The 21,864-nt window shown below is 44.5% G+C and overlaps 1 protein-coding gene across 2 annotated transcripts; it reads right to left on the bottom strand.

The window, feature by feature from the left end:
• Positions 1–4,572: 4,572 nt before the first annotated feature.
• Nsun4 (NOP2/Sun RNA methyltransferase 4) lies at positions 4,573–21,754 on the bottom strand. 2 transcript variants are annotated; one of them, XM_051188502.1, is made up of 6 exons: positions 21,601–21,754; positions 16,680–17,008; positions 12,668–12,822; positions 11,441–11,601; positions 6,903–7,027; positions 4,573–5,161 (listed from the first exon to the last, which is right to left on the bottom strand). In XM_051188502.1, exons 1-6 carry the CDS (start codon positions 21,691–21,693, stop codon positions 4,885–4,887), a joined length of 1,140 nt encoding a protein of 379 aa, XP_051044459.1. In that variant the 5' UTR covers positions 21,694–21,754; the 3' UTR covers positions 4,573–4,884. The 2 variants fall into 2 exon arrangements, with proteins under 2 accessions (XP_051044459.1, XP_051044460.1); XM_051188503.1 differs by lacking the exon at positions 21,601–21,754 and adding an exon at positions 18,943–19,058.
• Between the last annotated feature and the right edge of the window lie 110 nt (positions 21,755–21,864).

Below are 21,864 nucleotides of genomic sequence, written 5' to 3' on the forward strand. Positions count from 1 at the left end.
GTACATTGTGTGAAGATGTGTCCCTGTTTAACCTCACCTTCCTAAGGCACCTTCTGATTGGTTTAATAAAGAGCTGATGGCCAATAGCTAGGCAGGAGAGGATAGGTGGGGCTTTTGGGAATCAGAGGCTCAGGAGATTGACCACCAGTCAGACTCAGAGGAATGAGCCACGTGGAAAAATGTAGAATACTATAAATGGGTTAATTTATTTGGGAGCTGGAAATCCAAAGAAAGACCTGTTACAAAAATACACATTGCATAAAAGGCAGCATCCTCAAAAAATGGTGCTGGGAAAATAGACATCCCTATATAGAAGAATGAAACTAGATCCCTCTCTCATTCTGTACACAAATCAATTCAGAATGGGTCAAAGACCTTGATATAGGAACTGAAAGTGTGAGGGTAAACATGAAGATACAGACATGGAGAATCAGGCATGGTATGCATACCTGTAACCTCAGCACCAGAGAGGTAAAGGATCAAGGACGTCCCACAGAGCTAATCCAAAGGAACAATAGTTCAGTGGTTAATAGTACTGATGGCTTGTCCAGAGGACCTGGGTTCTATTTGCACACTTACAAGTAGCAGCAGCTCACAACTGTCTATGACTCTGGTTCCAGGGGATGTGATAGCTTTTGTTTTTGGTGGTGGTAATGGTGGTAAAACAGGGTCTTACTATGTAGACCAGGCTGGCCTTGAACCTGCCTGCCTCTACCTCCTGAGTGCTGGCAGTAAAGGCATATGCAACCATGAACTGCTCAATGTAGTTTACTTTTCCTTTATTTTTAAAATCATATATATATATATATATATATATATGTGTGTGTGTGTGTGTGTGTGTTGTGTGTGTGTACATGTATATATATATATATATATATATACACACACACACATATATATCACTTAGTATGGTTTTAATTTGCATTTCCTTGATGGCTAAGGATATTGAACATTTAAAAATATATTTCTTAATCATTTATATTGCTTATTTTGATTTGGTTGTTTATTGATTGAAAGATTTATTTATTTATTTATTTTGAGGCAAGGTTTCTGTGTAGCCCTGGCTGTCCTGGAATTCACTCTGTAGACCAGGCTGGCCTCAAACTCACAGAGATCCACCTGCCTCTGGCTCCCAAGTACTGGGATTAAAGGTGTGTACCATCACTGCTGGGCTCTAGCCCTGTTATTTTGGTTTGGTTTTTAGATCTTTGAGACAGGGTCTCGTGCAGCCCAGGCAGGACTGGAATTTACTGAGTTAAGGATAACTCTGAACTCCTGATGGTCCAGCCTCTACCCACCAAATTCTACCTTTACAGGTATGCACCACACATCAAGGATTTTTGCTGTGATTGAATCCTGGCTTTGGGAAAGTTCAAATTAGAAGTTCCCAGGAGGGTTTTAAGATATCCTGACCATGTAATTAAGCCAAAAGCACTGAACCAGTTAGACCAGTTGCTAACCCACACGAGGGGTCACGAGGGGATCTTTAGACGTTAAATAATCCTAATGCCCTTGTTCAAAAGCGACATACCAAAAATTGAGTTATAAATCAACTCCATCTTCCAACCGTGGTGATAGGAGGCAGACCAAGTGTTTTCTGAGACTAGAAACAAAAGAAGTTTTGAGAGCCAAGACCAGAAGAGAACTTTGTGTAGCTTTGGAGCCTGTCCTGGAACTAGCTCTTATAAACCAGGCTGGTCTTGAACTCAGAGATCCACCTGCCTCTGCTTCCTGATTGCTGAGATTAAAGGCGTGAGCCACCACCACCCAGCAACTTTTGTTTTTCAAGACAGGGTTTCTCTATGTAGCCCTGGCTATCCTAGAGTAGGCTGGCCTGGAACTCAAGAGATCCGTCTGCCTCTGCCTCCCGAGTGCTGAGACTAAAGGTGTGTGCCACCACTGCCCAGCCAGATGGTAACTTTTAAGGACAGGATCATTTTCAAGTATGTCTAGGTGATTGTGGCTATATATTAAATATCACACCGACAGATTGCAAGGTAATATAAGATCATACACCATATGTTCCATTATGTGAAAATCCAGTTGTTCATCCCCTTTCTTGCTCAGAAACATGTGGACTGTGCCCAGGCTTTTGCTTATGAGCAGGACTGCTATGAACACCATTCTCAGGCACACCAGTTTCTCTTGAATTGCTCCTAGACACTGTAGTAACTGAGTTAGAGGGCTGTGTGAATGTTCAATTACAGGAGACAAACTGTTTTCCAAAGTAGTTGTGATAGTTGGTCTGAGGTGTCAACATGACCAGATTAAGAGACACCTTGGACTGGGGGAATATTTTTGTATGTTTACAGGAAATGTTCCCAGAGAGGAATGGCCCATAGGACAGTGACCAGGGAGGAAAAGATCCACCCTGACTATGAGTGGGACCCTCAAAAGGCCAAACTGCCCAGATTATGAAGGTGAGTATAGAGAAGGCAACCCTCCAGCCAGCAAGTCTTTCTGCTCCAAGTGATACCACCTACTGCTACTGCTGCCTCCAACATCAGACTGATTCTTCAGTCACTCAACTCTGACAAGAGCAGCAAATTCCCTGTGCTGGTTTGAGACTGCTCAGGCATCCTTGGGAACCTAGTTCTCTGCCTCTTCACTGGGCAGCAGGCTATTGGTGAACTACCCAATCTCTACCCAACCCAATAAATCCCTTTTATAACATATACACATATGTGTATATATATCACGGTTTAATAAGGATCAGGATAAACAAATAGGCCGAATAGGTGTTTATTCAGGGAGAAATAACTTACAACCTAGACAGATGAACACCAGCAAATTCCACTCGATGCTCTCCTCTCCACGTCTGGCCAGCAAAAGAACATCTGCTTTCCGGGGGGGGGGGGGGGGGGGGGGGGGGGGGGGGCCCTCGGGGGGAGGTGAAGGGGAGGGGAGGAAAAACGGGGGGGGGGGAAAAGGGGGGGGGGGGGGGGAGACCAGCAAGCAGAACAACTGACCACTGTGTGTGTGTGTGTGGGGGTGCTCTGCTGGGGGTTCGTTCTCCTAAACTCGACCTAAAGAGGTTCCACCTGTCTCAGGGCAAGAGACCCCCAATACCTTCCTAATCAGCACCAGGTAGATATCCAAGAGCCTATGGGCAGAAACCCAGGCAGAAGTCTCTCAGCTTTGGCAATGTAAGCACAGAATAAGCAGCAGGCAGAGATTATATGCCATGAATAGAGGCTAGTAAAGGTCCTACTGAGGGCATCGACCAAGTTCTCTTGGGTTTTTTTTTATATATTTTATTTTTAAAGTTGGAAAGATAACTAATAAATTTAAAAGAACTTTTTAAAAGGAAATAACATTACAAACCCAGTAAAGATTGCGGGAAAGCAAGTTTCAAGGAGGAAGTGGAAAGACAAAAAACCCGCAAAACCAAACCAAACAAACAAACAAACAAACAAAAACCCAAGCTGGTTGGTGGTGGCGCATGCCTTTAATCCCAGCACTGGGGACACAGAGGCAGGTGGATCTCTGAGTTCCAGGCTATCCTGCTCTACAGAGAGAGTTCCAGGACATCCAGAGCTACACCAGAGAAACCCTGTCTCAAAGTACCATTTTAAAAAAGTGTGTGGGGGTGGGTGAGGGGGATGTGTGTTGGAGAGATGGCTCAGAGGTGAAGAGCACTGGCTGTTCTTGCAGAGGTCCTGAGTTCCTGAGTTCAATTCTCAGCAATCACATGGTGGCTCACAACCATCTATGAGATCTGATGCCCTTTTCTGGCATGAAGGCAGAATACTGCATATATAATAAATAAACAAATCTTTAAAAAAAGAAAGTGGGAAGAGCCAAGAAATATTCAAGTTATTCACAAGATGTAAGTTTGTGTGTGTGCATGCTCAGGTAACCAAAAGCAATATTTACTATCCCGACACTAAAGGATGCCTTCTTTTGACAAATGTTACGAAGTCACTAGTATGCAAGTCAACATGTTATACAATGTCACTCCCAAACACTGTGTATGAAGTAAACCCGGCTAGGCTGAAAGCACTCTGAAGGATTTGGAGATGTCCAAAGATGGCACACACTAGAAATAAAGACAAGACATTTGAAATAAAATATCAGGAGATTCCTAGGTACTTGGAAAGTAAAAGGAAGTAGGAAGTTTCCACTTTAGATGTGGAAACCCAGTCATTCCTACAGTCCCAACCATATCCCTAATATAGCTGTCATATAGGAACTCATAGAATACTTGCTGTTATGTGACCACTTAGAAGAAACACACAAAAACAGTATGTACCAGAAGCGGCTTTTGCAGTCACATCTGAAGGAAGGCCAGAAGCATTCAGCTTAGGAAACCTCTCTCAGTTTAAGAGGATTACCAGCCAGGAGCTCAACAGTTTTAGTTACTTATTCCTTAAATTAGATCATGTGCCATATGGAGACACTGGGGAGGCTGGTGGGTCTGTGGGCTGATTAAATGGAACTCACCAGTGGGAGAGGGCTGTATGCCTGGGTTGGGCACTTTAGGAGAGTGTGCCCGGCAGCTTCAGCTGACCCACAGAGAACCGTAACGGAACTTAGACTGACATGAAGTCCCCAACTACAGGCCCAGCTCTATAGCACTTCAACACCTTTATTGGCTAAATGTTTCTTCCCAAGTTTACAGCTTAAACTATGGGCTTATTCACTGATCCTGTCTAAATCCCTAATTCAGCAGAGGCCTTAGTTTAGGCTAAAGGATAGAAGTGAGGGTCCGAGTTAGAAGCCTGTTGATAATCCACAACTGGGCAGCAGTCCTCCTTCCTACTATTTACAACTATCTTTAGAACACACAGGCTGGAGACAGGCCTTGGAGGGCACCTCTGCCACTGGTCTGTTTCAATGCTTCCGACAGAGCCACTGTCTTCCTACTTCAGGGACACAGTGACACTATGGCAACCTATGCATTTTGCAGAAATACATAGGCCCAAAATTGGCCATGAGGTTTGGTATTACCAGCTCCCCAACTTGGCAGGATGGGAAGAAACAGAACGTGTCCATGAACAGCTTTCGGAAGTGAGACAGGTCTTCCACTTGAACCTTGATGCTATACTGATTGGCCAGAAGTTCAATGGCACCTTGCACCACATATTCATTCTGTAAGTGGGACAGTGAGCAAGTACAGTAGACAACGTGACCTCCTGGTTTGGTGGCAAGGAGTCCAGCCCTGAAATCAAGAAAACAAAGCAACAACTAGTATATGTCTTGGAAGTATGCAAGCAACACAGGACTAGGAACATGGGTAGAGGGCAGTCTACTACCCAATGGAGTAGTACCACCATACCTAGCTCTAGGAAGCCTCCATAGAAGAATTCTTCGATGGGGCTGGAGAGATGGTTCAGCAGTTAAGAGCACATACTGCTCTTTTGGAACACTCAAGTTCAGTACCCAGAATCCACGCCACAATTTTCTATAACTCCAAGCCCATGTGGGCGTGGGGGATCCAAGATCTTTGGCCTGCATGGGCACCTATACTTATGTGGACAATATCTACATTAAAGACACACATGCATATACATAATTAAAAATAATAAAAATAAGCCTTAAAAAAATGATCCTAGCCCTGCAGTGATGGTGTACACCTTTAATCCCAGCACTTGGGAGGCAGAGTCAGGTGGAGCTCTGTGAGTTTGAGGCCAGCCTAGTCTACAGAGTGAGTCCTAGGACAACCTCAGGTGTTACACAGAGAAACCCTATCTCAAAAAAAAAAAAAAAAAAAAAAAAAAAAAAAACCAAATATGTGTGTGTGTGTGTGTGTGTATACATACATACATTTTTTTTTTTTTTTTAAATAATGATCCTTTGAAGCCTGGTTCTGATTGTGAACTAAACCCTGATGCTAGCTATCAATTGAATTCTCTCCTCAGTCATACAGACCCTTGGCCCCAGGACCCTCCCTTTTCCTCTCCTTTTTTCCCCTCCCTTTCTCTTTCTCCTCTCCCTATCTTTTTCTCTCCATATACTTTTTCAAGGTCTCACTGTGTAGCTTTCGCTGACCTGGAATTCACTCTGTAGACCAGGCTGTCATCAAACCCTGCCTCTACCTCCTGGGTATGCTGGGATTAAAGGTGTGTAGCAGGTTCTCTCATTCTCTATCTTTTGGTGTTTTGAGACAGGGTTTTCCTGTGTAACATTCTGAAAACTCACAGACATCTGCCTGTCTCTGCCTTCGGAGTGTTGGTATTAAAGGCGTGCACCACCATCGCTTGATACTTGTCTCTTTTTTTAAATAGATAAATGTAATAGTTTTTTTCTTTAAAAAAATACTTATTATTTATTTTATTTTATGTGTATGTGTGTGTCTGAAGGTATGGATATGTACTGTATGTGTGCAGGAGCCCATGGAGGTCAGAAGAGGCATCGAATGCCCTGTAGTAGAGCTACAGATGGTTTTGAGCTGCCATGTGGGTCCTGGGAACCAAACTGGGTTGTTTTCCAGAGCAGACAGTACTCTTAACTGTTGAGCCATCTCTCCAGCCTCTTTCTTTTTCTGATATAGGATCTCACTATGTTGCCCAGGTTAGCACCTGGGATGACCCAGACTCTTGGGTCAAGCTATCCTTCTGCCTCAGCTTCCCAATTAGCCAGGGATACAGATATATATCACCATACCTGACAGAATCTGCTTCTCAAAAATGTGCAAGTCACTGACACTGATGGTGACATGGTGAGGGTGCAGTTATTATTCTACATTTTTGGTTGTGAGCCTAGCCTTTAACGGCTGAGCCATCTCTCCAGCCCACATATGTTGTTCTAGAAAGGACAATCTCATGAGGGCTATCACCTTCAGGCAAACCTCCAGCCAAAAGATTCTTCCACGGGATGGTCTTGGCACGCTTCCAGTTCCCCAGCTGAGATGTCAGGTGACTAGATTCTAATGTCTGAGAATCTGTAACTGTATCACTCACGCAAGAAGCTGCACCTGCAGCATAGGCAACGTCTGTCGCTCCTTCTTCCTTGATCGCTGGAAGAGGTTGTTCTCCTCCTCATGAAGGGAGTGGCGGTCTGTGGTACATGGCACATCCACCAACACCTACCCAGAGTGTTGAAAGACAAAGCATTACAGGTCCTTCTAGGCTCTTCTGACGTAAGTCAGAGCAGTTTAGGTCCCAAGCCAAACAAGTTCAATGGAAATGCTAGTTCTATCCATTCCTTCATTGCAGAGTACCTGACAAGGGTTCTCATTTTAACCTGATAAACAACCGTGAAGGAATAAGTGGAAAAATAGTATATTTAGAAACATTCATGATTAATCAAAAAGCCAAACTAATCCAGGCATGGAGGTAAGAGGATTGCTACAAGTTTGAAGGTAACTTGGTCTCTACAGTTTTCCAGGCCAGCTAGGGATACAGAGTAAGACACTGCCTCAAAAAGCAAAACAAAATAAAATGAAAATCTATATATGATAGTACACACATATCATTCCAGTGCTTCAGAGACAAAGGCAGGAGAATCAGGAATCACAGCCAGCCTCAGCTTACACAGTGAGTCCGAGGCCAGCCTAGGCTTCATGAGACCCCGTTTCAAAACAAAAGCTAGACATAAATAAATGTAATTAAATAACTGATATCAACCTAAGAAAAAAATCTTAGTGCTTCAAGGCTCTGTCCTTGGCTATTTACTGAAAACATCCAATTTATACATGATACAGTACTTAATTTACAAATATTACATAATAGAATCAGAAATAAAAATTATCTTAGGATGATATCAGATGTACAAGTCCCTAGACTCAATCTCCAGTACTGTTGGAAAGGGGAGGAGGCCAGGCAGTGGTGATGGTACACCCCTTTAATCCCAGCACTCAGGAGGCAGAAGAAGGTGGATCTCTGTGAGTTCCAGACCAGCCTGCTCTACAAAGCGAGTTCCAGGACACCCAGGGAAACCTTGTCTTGGAAAACAAACAAAACAAGGGAAGGGGGAGGGGGTGAGGGAGGGGGAACTGGAGAGAGGACTCACAATTGAGAGCACATCCGATCAGATGAGCCACAATCACCTGTTGCTCCAGTTCTGGAGGGATCTGAAGCTATTACCCCCTTCCCTCTTGCTCTTTCTCTCTCTTCTCTCTCTTTCCTTCTCCCTCTCTCTCTCTCTCACACACACACCCCACCCCCACCCCCTCACACTTAAAAAAATTACTGTAAAAAGTGAGATCCAATATAGACAGTAGTTTGGTTTAATTTGGTTTTATCTGAAACAGGGCAAATCTGGAACTCCCTATTTAGCTAAGGCTGATCTTGAACTCAAAATTCCCCTGCCTCAGCTTCTCAAAGGATTACAAGTATATACCACCACACCTGGATTCCACTATTTCAATATTTTAAATCAAGAAACAGAAAATCACTCACTAATTTACTAGTCTTTCTACACTAGGCATTTGAGAAAAGACAAAAAAATGTTTTAAGCTGGACGGTGGTGGCGCACGCCTTTCATCCCAGCACTTGGGAGGCAGAGGCAGGTGGCTCTCTTGAGTTCGAGGTCAGCCTGGTCTACAGAGTGAGTTCCGGGATACCTATACTATACAGAAAAACCCTATCTTGAAAAAGCAAAACAAAACAAAACCCCAAGTTTGCAATATTGATATATTCCTTGGTGAACTAATACAGTACATACAGAGTAAGAAAAACGAACGGGGCATGGTGGCACCCACTTGTAATCCTAGCAATAGGAGGTAGAGGCAGGAGGGTGGCAAATTCAAGGTCATCCTTTCCTACATAAGCTAGTTTGATTTGATATCAGCCTAGGCTTCATGAAACCCTGTCTAAAAAGAAAATGGGGCAGGGGGGATAGGAAGAAAGAAAGTTGTGGAGATTCTTACTATCTCCAAAAGATGGCTGGACTCAGGAGAATGACTACATGACACTCATGGATGTTGGGGTCCTGAGTCCTCATGCACACGAACAACAGAGCTATGTGATTTCATCTCAAGACTAGAAAATTAGTGGCAAATATATCTTTATTTTGGTACCAATATATCTTGGACATTGCTTATTAGTGTCAACTGTGAAAGCTGTTGGTCTTACCCAGTCAAAAGGTCTCACCCAGTCCAAACATTTGGAAAAAGCAAAGCTAGTCAACATCATCTCCACATTAGGCAGCATCCAATGTGTGAGTACCAGCCATATGCCAGGATGGTTTGCTACCTGAATCCCAGCCTCCAGATGAACATTTTATTATTTGAAAAAACTTTAACTTAGGAAGGGAAGGAGGGAAGGGAGGGGAGGGATGAGGGAAAGAGGGGGGAGGGGAGGAGGGAGGAAGGAGGGGAGAAGGGACATGTGAATGCAAAGTGAGGGTGACTGTCCTGCCATGAACAAGCAAAGTGCTAGACTCTCTCCAACTGTTGTCTGAATACAAAATGAGGAAGAATGATGTTACCAATAGTCTGTTGAGCCCTGAGGTAGCATTTTTCTTAGAATCTAAAGTGTTTAAAACTTCCCTAGCACACAGTAAACAGTAAACTGCACACTATTTCTCCAACAAATAAATTAATGGAGATATCGTCAGGCACCAAAGCTGTTTCAAATGCCCTGAAGCACTGTGAAGTAAAATGGGAGGGAATTCACTCTACATTGCTCCACAAGACAAAACTAGAATCAGTGAACAGAAAATGATGAAGAATGTGACAACGATAATAATGTTGAACTTGCTAAAGTCTGACACTGTGCAAATGCATTCTTAGTTACCTATGGGATGGGCAATACGATGAACCACACTGCAGAAGTTAAAGCACAAATGATTAAGTAACTCACAAATAATTTCCAGCTGGAAAGTCATGAAGCCAGGACTTCAAACCAAGAGCCTGATTCCAGAATGCTAGCCCTTACACATATGCCATGAAATCTACAGATTTTTGTTGTTCTTGCTGTTTTTCAAAACAAGTTTTGTCTTTGTAGCTCTGGCTGTACTGGAATTCACTCTGCAGACCCAGCTGGCCTCAAACTCAGAGATCTGCCTCCCTCTGCCTCCTGAGTGCTGAGACTAAAGGTGTGTGCTACCAATACCCAGCACCATTATTGCCTGGCCATATTCTTTGTCCATTTTATATATGCGTGCAATATATAGGGACCATAAGTTACATTTTAAATAAGTGATTTTAGAGTGTGCTAATTAAAAGAAACTAATTAGGGGTTTAGTGGTTAGGAGCACTTTTGTAGAGAACCCAGGTTCAATTCCCAGCATCCACATGGAGGTTCACAACTGCCTGTAACCCTGCCAGTTCCAGGGAATCTGACTCCCTCTTCTGACCTCTGAGGGCAACAGACACACATGTGGTATACACATACAAGAAGGCTAAACACTTGGGACTGGAGAGGTGGCTCAATGGTTAAGCCACTGCTCTTCCAGAGGACCGGGATTCAAATCCCCCAGCACCCACATGGCACTTTAAAACTGTCTGTAACTCTGGTTCCAAGGGATCTGACACATTCATACCAACGCACATAAAATAAAAATAAATTATTTTTAAAAATAGACTTTTAAAAAGGCTAAATACTCATACACATAATAAATAAATCTAAAAGAATTTTTAAAAAACAAATAACTTTAAAATATTAAAAAAGTATCAAACCTGGGGGGGGGGTAATGGCACACACCTTTGATCTTAGCACATGGCAGAGGCAGGTAGATCTCTGTAGGCCAGCTTGGTCTACAAAGCAAGTTACAGGACAATAACATACACAGCAGGAGAAGGTGAGAAACACTGCAAGTTTGATAACATTTGGATAGTAGCAATACCAATGGGATGTAGAAAATATGTTCATTGCCAGTGGAGGCAAGATTGAAGGAACCTCTAGAGAATTTCTCAAACTCTTCTCAAAATCTTATCTAATAGAAACCATTAGCCAGCAAATTTACTTCAAAAGCATAAACTGAAAAGAACCTGGGGATATTTTAATTCATTAAAAAGTCATAGATATCAGCATGAAAACATCACACTGCCATTTCTATTTTAAGAAACTCCCAAGTTTATATTTTCATATGCAAATTATATAATGCTATAGAAAAAATAAAAATAATAGTTATCTGCAGGAAGTACATGGCTGTGTACAGGTCTAAAACGAGGTTATTTCCCACCTGATACCCTTTTATACCTACTGAACTGTGCACTATGTGCTATATTAATATTCAGAAATAAATAAAATGTTCTCATTCATACTCATCTTTGTGAGGGCTTCCAAGCAACCAAGTGATTTCAAAAATAAAATGTGCCTAATAACTTTTTTCACACTCAGTTAAGTTCAAATTCTTTTTGTTGCCAACTATCTCTAATGAAAATAGTAGCAAGTCATCTAAGCTGAACTGAGAACTCTGCAAATAGCTCTTTCTCCAAATCACTCATGGAGAACTGTCTAGGTCCAAAAACAGCCCCACACATTTACAGCCCCACAGGGCTGGATCCTACCCCAGGAGCTGAGGCCAGAGCACGAGGTCAGAAATCACTTACTCGGTCATAGGTGTCCCCTTCCAGTTCTCCCCACTTCCTGCCATCCCATGAGGTAATTCGAACTTGGTTCCCTTTCCTGATATCTTGAGGCACGTAACTGTGAAGGACCTTCTGAAGTCTGCCTGTTCGGGAAGTGGAGAGATCGTTGGCAGCTAGATTGCCTGTGTGGAAATAAAAGTCTTCAGAGGCTACAACTCAACAGCATATCACACAAACAAAAGGTGTTGATGGAGAATGAAGCCAATTCTCAGGTATAACCAATCAACCCAGGCCCCAGAGGCAGGGATATTTATCACATATGTGGCACCAAATCAGTCCCTCTGGAGTGGAGGTTGTGAGGCAGGATGTTGGCCAGTGGTTGACTAAGGTAAGCACTTATGAATCCCAGAGTCACCTATGATACTGAGACAGCTTCAGCCTGTTCCCAAGGAATCCATAACTTATTTATTTATTCGGTTTTTGTTTTTTCAAGACAGGGTTTCTCTGTGTAATCTGTCTGTCCTGGAATTCGCTCTGTAGAACAGGTTTGCCTCAAACTCACAATGATCCATCTGCCTCTGCCTCCTTAGTGCTAGGACTAAAGAAGTGTGTCACCAAGCCTAGCAAGGAATTCATAATCTTGAGCGGGGAGAAGATACATCTCCATTGGGTGATGCTATGGCATGGATGCACAGGAAAAGGAACTATCTGGACAAGCCAGCAGCGGCTAAGAGACTTCCTGGAGGTAGTACAGTTGACCTGAGGCTTGCATGAGAAAAGGATTCAGATGACTCAACTGGGGTGGGTGGAGGAATTCTAGAGAATGTAACATGAGCAAAGGCAGCAGGCTGTGTTGGAAGGAGTACAAAGAAATGAGACTTTATCTTAGAGACAAATCAGCAAATGCAAAAGGGAGAGGGTCCTGTGATACATTTATCAGAGCCACAATTTAATCTGCCTGCAGAAGCCTTGATCAGTCATTTCCTTACAGTCCTGGATATCTTGGAACTCGCCTTGTAGACAAGGATGGCTTCACACTCACAGAGATCCACCTGCCTCTGCCTCCCAAGTGCTGGTATTAAAGGTGTGCGCCACCACCACCCAGCCAGCCAAATGACAATAATCTTAGCAAATATTATTTATTACCTCTCTAACCCTAGGATCAGAAAGCTTATCACATTCATTGTGCCCTGACTGGGGTGAAGTGGGGAATCCCTGCCTGCCTGAGATACCATCCCACTGACTTACGGCAACAGCCAGTCTGAAGTAATGCCAGTGTTTTCCCCCCAGGAGCTGCACACAGGTCAAGCACAGTGTCTCCAGGCTGCAGACCAAGAGCCAGGACAGGTAGCAAGGAGGCAGCATCCATCAGGTAGTACTCCATGAGACCTAGGCTGCCAAGTCTGGAAGAGAGAAACACCATCATACCTACTGGGAGCCAAGGTGAGCAAGTCCATGCCCTTTAGGGTCAGTGAGTGCCACTCAGCATTCACTCATCTATACAGTATCTACTACTCATTCATCTATGTAATATCCCCAGTGATTTTTTGTTTTGTTTTTCGAGACAGAGTTTCTCTGTGGCTTCAGAGCCTGTCCTGGAACTCACTCTGTAGACCAGCCTGGCCTCAAACTCACAGAGATCTGCCTGCCTCCGCCTCCTGAGTGCTGAGACTAAAGGCGTGCGCCACCAACGCCCAGCAGTGATTTTTTTTTTTTTTTTTTAAGAAACAAGATCAAGGTCTCATGTATCCCAGGCTGGCCTCAAGCTTGCCATGAAGCTGAGAATGACATTGAGCTTCAGATCCTCCTGCTCCACTGTGGAATCACAGGTTTGTGCCAACACTCTTGGCTTATTCATTGTAGATAAAACTCAGGGTTCTATGCAGGTTTGGCAAGTATTCTACCAACTAAACTACACCCCCATCCCTGAGTGATCCTTTTGAAAACATCAACTGACTCCAAACTAGTCTCTCTAGCCTGAGCCACACGTGCTCCCATCTCAGGGCTTTCACTTACTATGCCTTCTGCCCATAATACTTTTAATCATCCCTGATGTGTTTCATTACTTCTATCAGGCGTCGCCTCAAAGTGAAGTCTTCAGAGCCACTGGCATTCTCTGCCTAGTCTATGTAAAATAACAGCATCATGCCCATCACTTTCTATCTCCAGCTGCACTACTTTTCTTTAAAGCACTTGTTCTTCACTTTAAATGTGTGTGTGTGTGTGTGTGTGTGTGTGTGTGTGTGTGTGTGTGTGTGTGTTCCTTTTATTTCCCCATATTAGAATGTAGCTCTGGGAGGGCAAAGATTTTGCCTGCTTTGTTCCATGTACTACTCCAAGACCTAAAACAGTACAGTGCCTAGCACATAGTAGGAACTCAATTTTATTGGGTTCCTCATCAAGACACAAAGTTCTTCACTGCTTCAGAAAGAAGGGTTATCAATTATATGTACTGGAGCTACCTAAGTTGGGCCCGGTGAAGACCCAGAGGCCTTCACTGGGTAAAAAGGGAAGACCATTCTAGGCAAAAGAGAAAAGAATGAGTAAGATACAAAAGCATAAAAACTGAAAGTTTCTTTAAGACTTAGTGGGAAGGGCTGGAGAGACGGCTCAGCAGTCAATGTCTCTGGCTGCTCTTCCAGAGAATCCAAGTTCAACTCCTAGTACCCACATGGCAGCTCACAACCTTCTCCAACTCCAGGGGATCTGACACTCACTTCTGCTGTACAGGAGAGACTACACAATGGGGACATACACTCACACATAAAAATAAAAGATAAAATATTTAAAAGCATAATGGGGACATGCCTATATTCTCAGTGGTAAAAGCCTATCTAGTATAGATGAAGCCTTAGGTTTAAACCTTAGTGAACTCCCCATGGAGGGCTGCTCTTTCAGCCTATTATACAGCCCTCCCCCAAAAGATAATGATCCCCCATGGAAGACCTCACCCTCTCGTGGGAGTGGATGGAAGTTGAAACGAGGGGGTAGAGGGACATGGGAGGATGGGAGGGAGAGGGAACTGGGATTGATATGTAAAATAAAATTTTTTTCTAAATTAAATTTTATAAAAAGATTTTAAAAATGAACCTTAGTTGATGGAAGGGGGGAAAAAGCCCAAAATGGGGGTTGAAAAGCAAGACAAACACAAAAAGTCTTAAACCCTATGTTAAGGACTTTATACTATAACTTACAGGAAGTAATCAAAAGTTTTTAAGGAAATCACCAGGCTAGCTAGTTTGGGGCTTTAGAAAGCTGGATAGGCAGTGATGGTGTGGGTAGAAAGGGTAGGATGATCAAGTGCAGCCTGTCACCATGAGGACAGTTAGTTGGTGGTGAGCAGCCATGGAAGTCAGCATGAATAGCCATGGAATACTCAAAGATACAGAACCCTCACCAGACAATGTCCCTGGGAGAAGGATGCATTGAGACATGGCGTAGTACCATTGCCAGTCAGCCATGATGGTCCCCAGGTCCCAAGTTACAGCACCCCAAGTCTTCACAAAGAGGCTCATGCTTCCATAGGATCTTAGTTTCAAAATCAAACCACACCTGGGTTACCTGTACCTCATGTCTCACAAAGAAAATTAACAGGAGGACAGAGAAATGTGAGAAAGGCACAGAATTGCAAACATACAAGCAATAGCCCATAAAAGCTACCCTCACCACACCTTTTCCTTCTCTCCCTCAATAAACTGGTTCAGTTTGGGGAATCATCTGCTAAAACCTACAATGCAAAAAAAAAAAAAAAAAAAAAAAAAAAAAAAAAAAAAAAGAAAAGACAAAATGTCACAGATATTATCAGGCTATTAATCTATCAATAAACTGACAGAACCTCCCTGGACTGCTGAGAGAGTAAGACCCATCTGGTCATAGGAAACCCAATGGGATAAGGGATGAGGGGCTCATAGGAAGTCCAAGGGGAGAAGGGGTTGGTAAGAGCCTGGTGAAAGGACAAACATCTCCAGAATCTGCCACACTACTCACTTTCTCTCTTCTCTAAGAAGCCCTGTAATGGGTGCTAAGTGACTCAAACAACTTAGCTCACATGGCTTTTACTGCATGGCTTTGTGCAATCTATCCCAGCACATGCAGCGGCTACACTGATCTTAAGTAAAGCAGATGAAAATACTAAAGTAGTCTCTCTTCTTTTTTTTTTTTTTTTTTTTTTTTTTTTTTTTGAGATTGGTTCCCATATGGAGTTCCCAGCTAAGCATGCTCTTAAACTCCTGATCTTCTTGCCTCTACATCCCAAGTGCTGTGATCACAGCTGTGTACCACTGTACCTGGCTGTGAGGTTATTGATGAATGTTTACTATAGGCTCTGTTAGATGTTTCAGTATGCCAAATTTCACTTCCTCTTTGCCACAATTCTGAAGGACAGTTAAATCTGTACTCCTCAGCCAGCCAGACTTTATGGGTCTCAAACCTAGCCCACTTCTCATTAGTTGTGTGACTTTCAGTAAATTACTTCTCTGCACCTAGGTTTTTCCATCTGAAATAAGAGTACCTAACATAACCCAATAGAGTGCTTGCCTAGTATGTCAGACTAGTATGTTTGTTTGTTTGTTTGTTTTGTAGCCCATCTAGCCTCTACTCCATCATCCTCATGCTTTATCATGACAAATGCTGGTATTACAGGCTAGTATGACCATGCCCAGCTTCCTATTCTTGAGGACTAAAGAACAATTTAGCATTTGACTGTGTGTCTTTTCTCACTGCATTTCATATACATAAGTACCTCAAGATACTGCAAGTTCTATCTTTCTTCAGCTCTGTCACTCACTTGCATTCCTAGGCAACCCCTAGTTCCTACCAAAGTCCACTTCCTCTTGTCTTACTTTCATAGGTAAACAGGGAGCAATGCATTTTCACTGGAAAGGATGCCATGGGTTGCTCTTGTGAAAGGCAGATGTTTTCTATAGAAGAGTGTATGTCAAAACAGGTTCCCAGTGCCGGTTCTAGTGTTCAGGCCACCTGGGTCTAAATACCAACTACACCACTTACTCTCCGAAGGATCAAAATCGAATAAACTCCTCAACTTCTTTGCACCTCAAATATAACAGAGGGCAGGTATGTCCATAAGGGTGTTAACAGAACAAAAGGAGATGGTGTGTACAGCACTTAGACACCTAGTCTGTTTAAGCACAGTAGAGAAAGTAACAAATCTGATTTATATTACAGAGGGCAGGAGATGAGCAACTTTTCATGTCCACTGCTAGCAGGGACTCAGGATGGCCCTCATGGTTCCAGATCCTACCTAGCAGGAGGGAAGCGGCTGACATCCCCTCTGGAAAAAGTGAAGCATCGAAGGTTTGGACTGCAGTTCGGGGGTGGGACTGGAGAAAGGCCACTCTCAGGCTCCTGGCAGGAGATGGCTTCATTCACAAAGTCCTTGGCACTCAGCTGCTCCAGCTTAGCACTCACATTATCCCAAGCAGCAAAATTATTGACCAGTGCACCGTACTTCTGCTCTGAGAGGAGACTAACACGAATTGACGGCCAAAGATCCCCATATTGTACACTGTAGGTCATGTCAAAATTTTGCAGAGCAAGCCGACTGGCAGGGAATTCTGGTTCTGTGGTAGCCTAAAACAAAAACAACAAAAAAGCAAGCATATCAATCTTCCCAGTTTTGACTCTTATCTCTTATCACCTGACTTTACTGTTTCACCTAGGGTTTCTGTTGCTGTGATGGAATACCATGACCATGGTAACTTGAGGAGGGAAGGGTTTGTTTCAGCTTATACTTCCACGTGACAGTTCATCACCGAGGGAAGCCAAGGCAAGAACTCAAACAGGGCAGGAACCACAGGAACTAACCCAGAGACCATGGAGGACTGTTGTTTATTGGTTTGCTAACTCATGGCTTGCTCAGCCTGCCTTCTTATAGAACCCAGGACTACCATCCACAACCGGCTGGGCCTTCCAGCATCAATCACTAATTAAGAAAATGCCTTACCCTTACCCCCTATGAGAAGTGGGTGGGAGCTGGAGGGAGGGGGAGGGGAGGGAAAGGGAACTGGGGTTGGTATGTAAAATGAAAAATAATTTTTTTTAGATAAATAAGCAAGGCCCTACAGCCAGATCTAATGGAGGCATTCTCAATTGAAATTCCCTCTTTTCGCATAACTCTAGCTTGTGGCAAGTTGATATAAAACTAGTCAATACATCTACCAATACCTCTGAGCCCCGAGGTAAATTCAAATCCACTCAGTGCTCTCTCCTACCTTTGCATCCTACCTCTGCCTACCAAAGGAGAAATTGGGAATTGGGAGAGTGAAGAGTTAACCCTTCATATCCCAGGACTGGGAAGGGACACAATACCTCTTATAGTAACTGTGTAGGGGTCTTCGAGAGAGCCAATGCTAGGCACAGTGGTGCACACCTGTAATCCCAGCACTCAGCAGCCTTAGGCAAGAGGATCCAAAACTCAAAGTGAGCTTTGGGGCTACAAAAGCAAATTTGAGGTCAGATTGGGTTACTCATCAGGAGTCTCTTAAGCAAGATAGCTGAATGGGGAAAGGTTCTTGCCACTAGGCGTTAGATCTTTGGGAACCACGTGGTAGAAGGAAAGAACTGATTCCTCACAGGTTGTTGTCTGACCTCCCCAGTTATAACATAGCATATATGTGCACATACGTACACACCTAAGTTCATACCAATAAATACATAAATGTCATTTTTAAAAAGTCTCCTGTAAGTAATCCTACCACTCAGGAGATAGAAGGGAGGGTCGTTCTTGACTACACAGAGTTCAAGACAAACTGGGATACAAGACACTATCTCAAACACACATGCACACACACACCTCAATGGGTGCTCAATGTGTGACAGTTTTGCCTAACACATGCAATGCCCTAGATTTGATAACTAGCACCGAAAAGTAGGAATGGGACCAAGTAACTCAAGGGAAAACTCTTGAAACTATTTCCTCAAACCCTGGGAAAAGTTGAAGCTCAATAACAACAGCCCTGGCTATTCTAGAACTAGCTCTATAGACCAGGCTGGCCTCAAACTCACAGATATCCACTTCCTCTGCCTCCCCAGTGCTGGGATTAAAGGTGTACCACCATGTCCACCCACTTTTATTCTTTATAACCCTGTTTTCAAATACTTGTTCATGTCTACTACTAGCTTATGAGAGCTCTATGACAATAGTGTGCAACAGGATACAAAATTAATAATAATAATACCCCTTTCACAGCTGATGGGACAATGAGAGCCACTCACCTAAAATGGTGCAGTAAATGGGCAACATGATGCACAAATCAATGAGCTGAGTTGTTTTGAACATTTCCCAGACCCCAGGAAGGCAGAATAAAGACAGTTAAAAAAAAAATCTTAAGATATGAATTAAAGCAGAAACGTCTAAGGTGACTGTTATGGGGCTAGCAGTGAAGGACGTGAGTCAGATTAAAAAGGAACTGAAGACTTCAGATGAGGAGCCCACAAGTTGGTCTGGGGTTGCAACAATTAAGATGCTATTGTTGTCAGTCTTGTTTTTCAGCTTCTGCTCCAACCTGGATTTTTGTTCTGATCATCATTTCTTCTTATTGGAGGGACTGTTGCTCTGACCATGACTCTTCCTGTGGTGAGGACTCTTGCTCTGGCTCTTACTTTTCATGCCTCGAGGACTCTTGCTCTGCTTCCGACCTCTGTGGTGACATTCCTCACTCTTGTCGTCCTCACTGATGCTTACGTGGACACACTCAGTGTGGTCCTGAGTATTGCTTTGGGAAGCACTACTGCTCCGGCTCCAACTTCTGCTCCGATGGAAACTCCTGTCTTGGGGACTCTTGCTTGAATCACGAAGGGAACTCTTGTTCTGGTTCTGACTTTTGTCTGGGATACTCTGGATCTCGTTACTGTAACATTTACTAACAATAATGGTTGAACTACAGCTGGCAGTAGTGCTACAAATGGAGCTCTTGGATGAAGGCAAAGAACAGCTGTAGGGAATCTGGGGGGGATCTTTGAGTGGGCCTGGAGAGGACACAGCATAGGTATGAAGGCCACAGGGAATGGTATTGGGGCAAAGCCGAGCTCGAGGGACTGTTGATAAACATCGGGGGTTAAAGGGTGTCCTCAGAGGGATAAAAGAATAGATGTGGGTAGAACAAGGAGGCACCACAGGCTTGCTATTGGGAGGCGGTGGACCCCTAGGAGCAGTATAAGTGCCACAGGTAGCAACAGGCGGGTTATGACACTGAGGGGATGAATGGGAAGTGGGAGGGACCACAGAGTACATATGGGTATTGCAGGGGGATACTGGAGATGGTCCATGAGGACTGCTCTGGGGATATCTAGGGGGCAAGAGAGGATTACACTGGGGACAGGAAGTAGGGGCAACAGTTTTAAGGATTCCTGGGTCCACTGTAGCCTCTGGGGATAGTTCTTTCGGTAAGGAATTTGAAGTCATTGTGACGGATGGCTCCATAAGAGGACTAGTGAGGCCAAAGGACTGGGGGGGAGGCTGAGGAGAGATGTTGGTCTTATGGGACTTAGAATGATCAAGAGGAGTGTGGTGGGGTGTAATGACCAGGGAGCGACATCTGTAGGGAGTGCGTTGTGAATCTGAGGATTTGGGGGACTTCGCTTGAGGGGGAACTGGGGTAGGGTGAGGGGGGTCATTATAACTTCTGGGAGACTGAGGGGGAGCTACAACCTGGTTGCCCAGGGGGGGTGGGAAATACAGAGCAGGGTAAGGACACTGAGGAAGAGGTGGTTCTGTGGGGCAGGGAGGACCAGAAATTACACTACCTGGAGTTAGCAAGAGGTAAGAGTTCCCCCCAGTCTCCCAAGATAGAAAGGACTCTAAGCAAGGCTTATGGGGAGACTGAGGCTGGGATGAGCTAGGAGAACCAGAACTCTCAGGTGGTAGGTTGATAACACAGTAAGGACTCCTAGGGACAGATACCTGAGACTCTGAGCAAAAACGGGAATAATGAAAAGAGCCCTCTTGGGGTGAGATGGGAGAGCAAGGCGTGCCAGCCTGAGAAGAAAGTGGAGGGCCACAACTATTTTTCCCAAGGGATCCATCAAGCTGTGGTTTAGGTTCACAAGAGTCTGGAGGCTTAGGGTGGTCATGGTAAAGGCTGCCAGCAGGTGAGGTAGAAGCTGAGGGAAGAGGAGGGTCATTGTAACTTCTCCCAGAGGACCAATGGGAGATCATGGGCCCAGTTTCCAAAACTCTGTGAGAAATGGATGTGGCAACCACGGGTGGGTGAGCAAGAGGAGGTGAAATTGCAAGGGCAGTTCTCAGGGGCCTATGGGTAAGAAGGGGTGAAATTATGGCATAATTTCCTTGGGAACCAGGCACATGCGTAGTTGAAATTCCAGGGCCAGTCTCTAAGGATATGCGAGTGAGTTGAGGGGAGTTCACTGGGCTGGTTCTGGGGGGCTGATGAATAAGAGATGGGGAAGTCACCGGACTACAGTAACAAAAGCACGGGTTTGGAGGACATGGATGCTGAGGTCTTGGGGAACCGATCCAGTTGCAATAAAGGTTCCGTTGAGGAGAGGGTGACCCCTGAAGGCTGCTGAATCGCTCAAAACAAGGGCTCGGAGGGGATGAACCAGCTGACTCTTGGTTGTACAGCCTTCCTAGGAGTGGAGAAAAGGGTTCAAAAGAACATCTCCCCTGTGGGGTTGTGGAGGAAGATAGAGGGGGCTGAGGGGGTGGGGTGGGAATCCGTCGGGGCAAGCAAGGAGATGTAATGCTGAGGCAAGAGAAGGGTTCTCTTGAATAAGGGGGGTTGGAGAACCTTTTGCCTGCATTTGGAGAAAGGCCAGTAGTACTGGCTAGTTGGTCGCTGAACTCTTTCCCGGGCCCCAAAGGCACCTCAAGAGTGAGAACAGGGCTGAATCCTTTACTGCAGGTCGATGGAGACCCAGGAGGGAAGGGGTAGCTGTTATGATCTTTTGCTAGGGGTGAGGTTGTGGGGGCTGAAAGTTCAAGGACGAAAGGAGAAGAGGTCATGGGACAGGAGGGAAAGGGAAAAGGGGGGGAAAGAAAAAGGAAAAGGGTGGAGAGGATAAGGTAAAGGTAAGCAAGAAAAAGGAATACGAGGCGATGTGACGTCACCAAGAGAATGAAAGAGTAGATGATGACTTAACATAGAGGGGCGGAGTCAGGAGGCTGGTTAAGTTTCCCTGTAATGTCCCCCGCCAGACCTTACCCATTTCTTCTTATATCGATGTCTCCGCGGGACCCGCGTGAAGTTCACGAGCTTCAGCAGCTTCCGAACGCCCCTTACTACGGGCGCAGCCATGTCAATGGGCAACGCCAAGAAACTCCGAGCGGAACCGCAGCTGCGTACTCTCGAGTTCCGGGGAGGATCGCGAGCCACTCAGAATAGCGGCGGCAAAAGGGGAGGGAGTTAGGCTTGCGTCTCTCCCAGGGTTCCGCCTGCCACGCACGCCAAGTGCAAACGCCGCCCACC

The sequence above is a fragment of the Phodopus roborovskii genome, unplaced genomic scaffold (genome assembly GCF_943737965.1).
Source record: "Phodopus roborovskii unplaced genomic scaffold, PHOROB, whole genome shotgun sequence".
In the NCBI taxonomy this organism is placed as follows: Eukaryota; Metazoa; Chordata; class Mammalia; order Rodentia; family Cricetidae; genus Phodopus; species Phodopus roborovskii.